This window comes from Cavia porcellus, unplaced genomic scaffold (genome assembly GCF_034190915.1).
Source record: "Cavia porcellus strain 051 isolate PalLab524CR breed Dunkin Hartley unplaced genomic scaffold, mCavPor4.1 scaffold_7, whole genome shotgun sequence".
NCBI lineage: Eukaryota > Metazoa > Chordata > Mammalia > Rodentia > Caviidae > Cavia > Cavia porcellus.
In genome coordinates this window covers 47,013,155-47,023,253 of record NW_026947490.1, presented here as the reverse complement: position 1 = coordinate 47,023,253, position 10,099 = coordinate 47,013,155, and the positions used below count along the sequence as shown (strand labels likewise).

Sequence of the window (10,099 nt, the reverse complement as noted above, 5' to 3'; positions counted from 1 at the left end):
TAAACAAGCAGTGGTACTGGACCCAGGAGAAAAGAATGTAGTCCCTCAGGGCTATCTTGTCCTGAGGGGACCTCTTCTATTCGTCCCGTGACTTATTGCTTGATATGTTATATAGAAATGCATTCCAATACAGATTTTAGCTTGAGAAACCCTTATGCTTGTAAATAGGAAGGTTATGTAAGAAAAATCTTAAAGTGTGCCTTGGGTTCTCTTTTATTGATTTCATTAGGTGCAGATTCAAAAGGAAGACAAAAGGTCAACAAAAACTTTGGCCTGCACTGCTTTGTGACCCTTTCTTCAGGAAGATCTTATCTTTCTTTGTCTATTTATCCACCAAAACAAGACCAGTGCTTCATCCAGGGGCTTTGTTGAAAGGTTTTAAACTCCCATGTGTATGATGCTGTCAGTTTTCTTTTTCTTCCTACTTAAGGGACAAGTCTTTAAAGCCAAGGGCATGAGACTCTTATTGTCATATTCCTGCCTACAGTCCATTTTAAGAGCCTCAGGAGAAATCTTTCTAAGTATTCGGGAAAGTTTTCTGCCAATAGCCCTGCACAGAACCTCACTGACCTGTTTGATCTGCAGCGTGTACACCACAGGGTTCAGGAGTGAGACGATGACAGTGTAGGTCAAAAAGATCACATGGTGCTCATCTCTGGTGTTTTCTGACTTGGGTTTGAGGTAGATGTTGGAGCACAGTCATAGTGGACAATGACCACAATGAAGTGGGAAGCACAGGTAGCCAAAGCCTTTTTCCTGCCTTCACCACAAGCAATCCTTAGGGTGCTAGAGATAATCCTAACATAAGATATAAAAATCAGACCCATAGGTGCAACAAATACCAGGACACTGATACTCAAAGTCAGGATCTCATTGATGGTAATCCTCAATGCAGGAGAGCTTCATCACAGGCCAGATGTTGCAGAAAAAGTGGGCCACCTTATGGCACAGAAGGGCAACCTGAATATGGCTACACTTGTGCATTGCTACAATTTGGGAATAGCTGAAGGCCTCCCACATCAACTGGATGCATACCCTCTTGTTCATAATAATTGAATATCTTATTGGGGATTTAGTTCTGTGATTCAAGCACTTGCCTAGTAAGCACGAGATCATGAATTTGATCCCCAGTAACAAGCAAAAAAAAAAAAAATTGTATCTCTCAGGGAGTTGCAGATGCTCATATAGCAGTTATATCCCATTACTCCAAGAGGAAGCAGTTAGTGATCTCAGAGATTACAAAAAAGAATACTTGCGTGGCTGTCCTTCCTAATGAAATGTGTCAGTGATCAGTGTAGCTCTCTGCCTCCATTGAATGATCATTAAATCTGAGATGTAGAAGAATAAAAGTCACGTAGTCTCAGACCTCATGCATATTTCTGAAATGGGTTGAATTAAATTCCCAACTACAAATATGGGATAAATTTTATAGTGGACTTCAGTTCATTACTGGGTTCACTTAACTTTGTTTAAAGTGTTTTTTGCTCTATATCCATCTATTACAATTTTCTGTATATCACAGAATCATATAGTGTCCCATTTTTTCACTGTATAGCTGAATACCCCTGCTATTTAAATACTCTTTCTCTCTCACATATTAGTAATTCTCTTCTTTTTCTCCTGTTACGTAAATTCTCTGTCTTTGTAGATCAATGCCAGTTTTCAGTTCTCCATAAAGTTGTATTATACCCTGATGTTCTCATATTTATTTGGATTATTTTATACCCCTATCATTGCTGCCACTTCTCACACAAATACTCAGAGACTTTATAATACCTTTTTTATCTTTTCATATCTCATTAGCTCAGGATTATACATGAATTAGAGGCCTGAAAATAATTTGTTTAGTGATGGACTGCAGAGTTCTCTCCTTTAAAGACTATGAATCATACCCCATGCACATCTTTTATAAAGTGGTGGCACAGACGATGCAGCAGGGTTCATCTTGTTTTTAAGAAGGAAAAGGAACATCTTAACCAATCACTGACCTCTCTCTGCTGCTGTTTGAATGATGGAAGTCTTCTGACATTTCCTGCCACTGATTCACGAATGTTATAAACTACACTACATCTTTACCTTCCCTAAACTAGGAGTCAAATTTACAGCCAATATAACTTTGAGAGTAGTCACAGGTCTATTCTGAAGAGGTAAACAGTTGTATCAGGAGAGATGCCCCATATTTAAATGTCTTTCACTCAAAAACAGACTCTGAATATGAAAAAGTTACAATGAGGATATATCATTTTGTTGAAGGATGAGGATTGATCTAGCTTATGTAATATTTTACATTTTTGTTTCTTGAAACAGCAAGCTCCTGTAGGGTATTCAAATTATATTCTGATTTGCTTATGCATATTCAAAAAGTTACTTTTTACATAAAGTAAATCACATTTGTGAGGAAGGTTAGAAGGCTTGGAGATTGTCTTCAAGTTTATAAAAATCTATTTAGCAGAGGTTGATGACCAGCTGTTAATCACTTATGCAAAGAATACTAAAAGAGAGTGAGCCTGTGGTGGAAAATGTTTCCAAACAGAAAAAAATCATTTGACACTAAATTACGTAGCTAAAGACATTTGTCTTCTGTGAAGTCTCTGAACAAACACTAGGCAGCCGTCCAGCTATGGGGTGGTGCTGCACCACTACAGGGAAATCAGAAGTGCTTAGTTGAGCTTTTGAAAGATCTAATGATGGGCATGGGTGTTCATAGAAATGTAATCATGTGAAATGTCTTGGAACACATGTGATAGCTTTTCCCAAGGAAGAATTACACTATTCCTGATACCAACAGGGCTCCTATTGAGACATACTAGGTTACAATACTGGCGGATGTGGCTAAAGTCAGTCTTGAGGTATAATGACATAGTTAGCATTCTTCATCTTTGAAAGCCTATAATTCTTTAAAGGAAATTTAAGTAATGCTTCTTTATGGAGGCCTCTCTAGCTGTGATAAAAGCTGTCTTACTACAATAAATTAAAGTCAGTTCATGGGTGACAAGCCCCACGTCACCCCTCTTTGCTAAAGAGCATGATTCTGCCAGTTCCATGTCAGAATGCTGCTGAAGACCAGAGAGGGAATACAAAAGTATTGGCTTCAAGGGTCACAGGAAAGAACAAGGTTGCCACGAAGGCTGTGACAAGGTTGAGATTCAGCCAGTGGGGAAGAAACACTCTCACAGGAAAGTGGTCAGGCAGGCTGAGAGTCATACATTCTTCACAACTCCTCTGGATGGAAAAGTCTTCAAGTCGTGGAAGATGCTCTCCACAAATAAGACAGCTGGACTTCTGGGGGTCACTCCCTGAAGACACCCCAGGAACCATCCTGTGAGGAGGATGCAGGCAGCAGGTAATTTGAGGGCTCATTATATGTAGAACTCATTTATTCCATCTTCAGGTTAGTACTGGGGAGCCTAGCAGAAGCTTTTTGTTTCACGTAGAAACCGAGTAGAAGAAACTGGTTTACTTGGATTGAATTTTACTTGTTTTGCTTTTGTTTTTTTCAGATATACCTTGGAAATTCATAGTGATGTATCATTGCAGTTCAGCCTATAGCTAGACTGTCTTGGATCTCAGGAATTTTAGGCTTTTCTACTTATAGAGAGCCCTATCCATTGTAAGAGCATGGTATTCTTTTTGGAGTCAAAGTGGTCAAATACAGTCATGGTTTGACTCATGTAGCATGAGCATGGTTAGCTCATGCTACATGTGTTTGTCTCATCTCATTTGGAACTGAACGTGCATAGTAGAGAGAACCTCTTGGTGGTATCTGTTATCTGTGTCCATTAATTCCTCAACCATATAACTAGATTCTGTGCAAGCTGCTGGAAATACAGAAATGAATGAGCTCGTATACAAACCTTCAAAGAGCTCATATTTAAGTGCAAGTGATAAACAATCACAATGAATGAAAATAAATACCACATGTAAGACAGCTAGGGAAGAGGTTGCTATTATTTACACTCAGATTCATTATATTTAATCCTAATTGTTTGCATAGGGAAAGTAAGACTACATTGCTACAGTTTTAAATTTGCTTTTTAAAGAAGGATGATCATGAAGCATTGGTAGGTAAATAGAGGCACCTTGAGACTATCAAACATGCATGTTTAAATGTTGCCCTGTTTCTCTGTTGTGAGAAACTGAAAGGGTAAATAAGGACCAAAATACGTAATACATATTGTGAAATAGGAAGAAAATGTTCAAATGGGAAGTGGAACAAGGGTGACAGGAAAGGGGAAGGGTGGAAGGAAAAAGAAAAAAGAGAACGGAAGGAAAATAGAATCACAACTGTATATACGGAGAGGAAGAGAGGCAAAAAGGAGAGGAGGGAGTTGGGGATAAAGAAGGAAGAATACATATCATTTACAGGTACTAACTCTCTACGGTGCATGTGATTATTATTTATATTTAAAATGCACCAATAAAATTAATTTTAAAAATAAGGTATTTGAATTTCATGATTTATAAGGATATTTTAAGTGATTCTCACATATCCCTCCTGTTTATGGACTTCAAAGTTTCCTAACAATTGGCCTCTTAAGGAAATAAACTTCCTTAGCACTAGATACCCATTCTCTCTTCTTGTCTAACTGTTAATTTTGCTTCCTTGATGGAAAAACATGCCCAACACTCAGCTTGGGTAGATTGATCTGGTAACTGTGTGAAGATGAATTTGAGGTGGTAGGAAGAGGCAGGGAAACCAATTAGGCTGCTGCTGTGCCAGAGATAATTGGGATTGATCTAGAAGGTTGGCAGTTGTGCCAGAGAGAAGGGATAGATGTGAGAGACATTCGAACTAAATCGATATGGCTTGTACCCCAATCAATGTGTGGACAAAAGGAAAGGAAAGAGTCAATCATTTCATAAACTACTCTTATCAGGTTCATTTATGCCAATGCCCTGATTACCCACAAATATGCTTTTGTAAGAGCTAACCGTTGTAACAGATGAATTGAACAAAATTTCGTTTTATATTAATAGTCTATCATTAGATAGGATTGATGGTTATGAGTTCTTAACACAAAAAGAATAGAATTGGGGGAAATAGCTCAATGATTTATGATATTTGGGGACAATTAAAATGATTTTAGAAAAGATGAACTGGGTTAATGTTATAAAAATGTAGTACCTGGTGAAAAGGAGAGATACTTAACTTCAGTAGCAATTAATCGAATTAGTTTTCTCAAACAGCAGATGGGAGATGTGTGAAAAGTCTAACCTAGTGTTAATGGTGGCTGTATTACCATTTGTTGCTAGAAAAATGAACATATATAGGGTGACTATAGAAGCAAAGCTCATAAAACAGAAAAATAAACCTCCTATAAACTCCCATAGTTCTGAACACTGCTTTAGTTGAGAGCACATGTGAGTAGTTCTTACAGTTCATACAAGGTATATAATTTAGTTTAGGATCTCAGGAATAGACTTTGTAATGATTCTTTGGAATTGTCAACACGAGGCTTTCAAGGCCCTGAATAAGATAAACAATAGATCAAACTGAAATTCCTAAATGTCTCTCCTGCATACTCTCATGCTGTGTTCCTTGTTGCATAGAGCTGAGGTGTCCAACTTTTCTGCATTTGAAAACTCCTTTTTAATGTCTAAATATTTCATGGGTCTCTCACTTGAAAATAGCAGGATAGAACTAGTTATACCAGCTATAAGTATTAATAGAGAAATACATTCTGAAAAAGAGAACTAGGGATTTAGTAATTAGTACTTTCAAATAAATTAACATTACATTAAAAATTGATGCATATGTCCCTGTAAGAATTTATTCAGCCTAAATACAAGGATTGGTGCACACAAGAATCTCAGGACTCCTTGCTGTGACTCTGAAGCAATTAAGAGAGAAGAGAGGATGATGCTATGGGGAGTATTTGGTAAGCTAGCAAGTGAGGATCACAAAGGAAAGGGGACTCTTAAGGACAAAAGACTATATCTGTGTATCTGAAAAATAATTCTTGGAAGACCCTGGGAGAACGGCTCCCTTTAAGACCTCCTGGGAAGAGTGAACTCATTTACTCACTCTGCTTGTTCAAACCTTAAGTCTGTGCCAACAGTAACTTTAATGTTGACCTCAGAATGACTAGAGAAAGAGAGAGTTATAGTGGAGGTGCTAACAGCTAACACTGCCTGGAAATGTCATTCCGTAATATTACTATTCCTCCCTGAAACCCTGTGTGTTGATATTGTCAGCTCCACGGTGCAGGAAGAAAACAAAGGCCAGGGAGGCCAAGCATTCTTTACTAGAGCATATGTACATACGAGTAGACCTATGGTTGGAATGTATGTCAAAACTTGTGATTTGTACCATATCACACTGCTTGAATAGCTCCTACTCGAGGTCATTGGTTTTTGGAGGAAAGTCATAGTGACCCAACCTGTGGGAAAGAGGATGGGTTATATAGGTTAGTAATCTGAACTCTGTGATTGCCCAGAGTCCCTTGGCCCACTTCAGACTTACTTTTTCTTTTCTTCTTTTTGATTTGTCTTGGGGGGTGGAATGCACCAAAATGTTAAAGGAATGGAATTGCATTACAATACATAATTTATAGATGTCCAGAATGATTTTCAATGTCAAGAGCATCCCTAATTGGATTTGAGAGATTTATAAAACCCCAATTTGGGGTGCTTTTCCTTCTAGCAGTATGGAATAGTGTAGTTTTGTTATTGTAAAGGAGAAGCCCAGGTAAAATAATCTTCATGAGCTTATAACTACAGACTCTGGGGTTAAATTGCTTGTGTTTAAATTCTGATTCTGCCACACACAAGCTGCATGAGCCTTGAGAAATTTACTTAACCTTTTCAGGTCTCAGTTTCTTACCTGTAAAATCAGAATAATGAAATACATACTTCATGGATTTCTGCTGAGGGTTAAATGAATAAAGTGCTTAAAATAATGCTTACTCTCTAGGATAGTTTCAATAAAGGCATATAAAAAAGGATGTCATAAAGGGGAGGAAATAGCCTGAAAATATTAAATAATAAAACTAAAATAGACAAGGGTTGCCTGCTGAGGTGAATTGCATTTTAGTTGCCCCAAATTGTTTTTCTTTCTTTTTTCATTTAATAAATAATTACAGAGTATCTTCTGTGCCCTAGACACTGTTCTACGTGCAACAGATGCTAAAAGAACCCTCAGAGAAAGGTCTGCATGGTAGCTCTGTATGTGTAGATACCAGCCAGGGAGCTTCTGGCCACTGTGAGGTGAGAGGCACAAGTGTTTTGTAGGAGCTAAGCTTGAACAAGGGCCTGGATGCAAGAGATAGTATGGTCAGAGAAAAGGGAGTGAGAGAAGCACGTTGGAACAGGAAAAGCTCAGTGAGCAGGCAGTCTCAACTGGAGTCTAACTTGGGCCTGGTCTAATGAAGGACTCTAAAATTGTACAGTTCAGCCCGTTTTGTGGGAAGGTGAGTGGAATTCTGTGCCTTTGGGCCATTCAGGTATTCACTGCGGGCTGTCTGGGCAGAGGAAGAAGGCATACAAACTCATCTCCATGTTAACTAAAGAAAACTCTTCATAAGCAAGTATAAGCAATTAGCATGCCACCATTTATGTACGCTTTAGGATGGGTGCCCCAGTGCAGAAAAAGCAGACCTGAGCAGAAGAACATCAGCAGAGCCATTGTCCTGCACATTGTATCTAAAAACAGAGAATGGGATGAGGAGAATGATAGGGCTTTTCTTTTACAATTCTCAGATATGAAAGGAGGAATTTTATGATTTTTGCTTGTTACACAAAGTTTAAACTTCTTTTTTTACACTTTTTTTTTTTTTTTTCTTTTTACTGGTACCGGGGATTGAACTCACGACTGCCTGCTTGCAAGGCAGGCGCTTATGCCGCTGAGCTAAACCTCCAGCCCCTAAGTTTAAACTTCTTGATCAGCTTGTAAACTGGCTATCAGAGCTTCTGTCTGACATCTCTCTGGGATTCTTGGTGTAGTAAAAGGCACAGGATAAATAATGGCGAGTCTGTTATTAACAGTAGTGTAAAGTGCAGCATTGGAAATGTCAGGCATAAACAATGCAGACCATAGTTTTGGTGCCCGGATTTTTACAATGAGAGCAGATTCCTCTACATAAATTCTTGTGATATACTATATATTCTTCCCACCAACCTTGCTGGCTTATCATACCTCATGCTAAAAATAACAGGAATGATGTTCAACATGATAGTTCAGTAAATGGAAATGTTTATCCTATTTGATTTTCATCAAGCTTGGTAAACCCATCTGTCCAGCTTGGCAAATCTACCCATCTCTGCTTTCAAATAATATTTTCCTTCCTTGTTTCACTTTATCTCACTTGTTCCCAGCTGCTTCCCAGACCAGGCACCTGGTGCCCTCACACTGTCCCTTGTCTGGCTAGCTCTCGCCAGGTGACTCCTCACTGCACTGTTCTCATTTCATTGCTTGAGACTGACCAACATCTAAGACAGGGGCTTTCTGCCCAGCACTCTGAGCAGGGCATCCTTAACTTCCTTGTTCCTCAGGCTGTACACAACAGGGTTCAGCAGGGGTGTGATGACAGTGTAGGTCACAGAGATGAGTCTGTCCTGCAAGGAATTTTGGGATTTGGGTTTCAGGTAGATGAAGGAGGTACAGCCATAGTGGACAATGACCACTGTGAGGTGGGAGGCACAAGTGGCAAACGCCTTTTTCTGGCCCTCAGCTGATGCCATCCTGAGGATGGTGGTGACAATGAGGACATAGGAGATGAAGATCAAGACCATAGGCAGAACAAGAACACAGAGGCTGATGAGCAAAGTGATAAATTCTTTGGAGGTAGTGTCAGCGCAGGCAAGCTTCATTAGGGGCCGGATATCACAGAAGAAATGAGAGATGATGCTGGCATCACAGAAGGGCAGGCTGAACACAGATGACACTTGAATGATAGCTGTGCTCAGGCCAATGCTCCACGATCCACTTGCCAATTGCAGACAAGCCTTTCTGCCCATGATGAGTGAATACCGCAGAGGGTTACAAATGGCCACATAGCGGTCATACCCCATTGCTGTGAGCAGGAAGCAGTTATTGATACCAAAAGTAAGATAGAAAAAGAGTTGTGTGGCACAGGCTGGAATGGAGATGGCCTGTTGGGGGCTGAGGAGATTGGACAGCATTCGGGGGATAATGGCCACAGTGTAACAGGTCTCAGAGATGGACAGCACACTCAGGAAGAAGTACATGGGTGTGTGAAGTTGACGGTTGAGGTGGATTACTGTTAAGATGATAGCATTGCTGGTGAGGGTCAGCAAATACAGGACCAAAAAGACCACAAAGAGGATGAGTCTGTGATGCCACTGAAAAATGGAGAAACCTTCAAAGGTAAACTGTGTCACAGCTGTGAAATTGAGCCTTGACATTGAGGATACACTGAGTCTGAAAGAGATAGAGCAGGGAGGTTGAATGCTCAGGTTGGAAGCAATAGGTTATTCTAGGGTCATCATTAATCATTTGCATGGAATCAAAAATCAAAAAGAGTGCAGCTCTGTGCTTAAGAAGGACTCAACATTTAGATATTGGCCAAATACTCCAAGACCTTAGAGGTCTGGGATCAGAGAAAAATACAGTAAGGAAATAAGGAAGAGTAACTGCATAAAGGAAATGCTGGAAACCCCCACTAGCATGGCCAAAAGTAGTAGGCCAGAGGATATCCTAGAAGTAGGGGGCACAGATATGGATGCTGTAAATCAGCTGTGGCCCATCATATGTTAAAAATCCTCCTACGAAGTGACAAAGCTACAGAATGAGTTGGTTCAAGAGTGGGGACAAATCCTGTGTGAGATATTTTCTCAGGAGGCAAGAGCCAGCTCCAGTTCTGTGCCAAAGGGATTTTACTAGATAAATCAAGAAACAAAACAATCCCTCCTCTTATCATTCAAATTCAAAGTGACCAATGTCTGAAATAAGGCAGTTAGGGGAAATACTACAGGTTCTCCCTTGAGTAGTGTATGTGTTCCCAGGAATCGTGTGGTCCGGAGTCAGTTCCTGTCTTAGCCTTGTTTTCTTCCTATGGATGCTACACATCATTTTTTATTGCCTGCATCTCTGTCATCCTGGGTGAGCGCTGTTTCTGTTTCTACTTTCTAATCTTTCATT

The 10,099-nt window shown here is 39.7% G+C and overlaps 1 protein-coding gene and 1 pseudogene across 1 annotated transcript; both read right to left on the bottom strand.

Moving 5' to 3' along the window:
• Positions 1 to 378: 378 nt before the first annotated feature.
• On the bottom strand, positions 379 to 3,318 carry LOC100719861 (olfactory receptor 10J1-like; annotated as a pseudogene).
• A 5,109-nt stretch (positions 3,319 to 8,427) lies between these two features.
• Positions 8,428 to 9,363, bottom strand: LOC100726544 (olfactory receptor 10J4). Its single transcript, XM_003466551.3, has one exon. The coding sequence runs from the start codon at positions 9,361 to 9,363 to the stop codon at positions 8,428 to 8,430; it is 936 nt and encodes a 311-aa protein (XP_003466599.1).
• Positions 9,364 to 10,099: the final 736 nt, after the last annotated feature.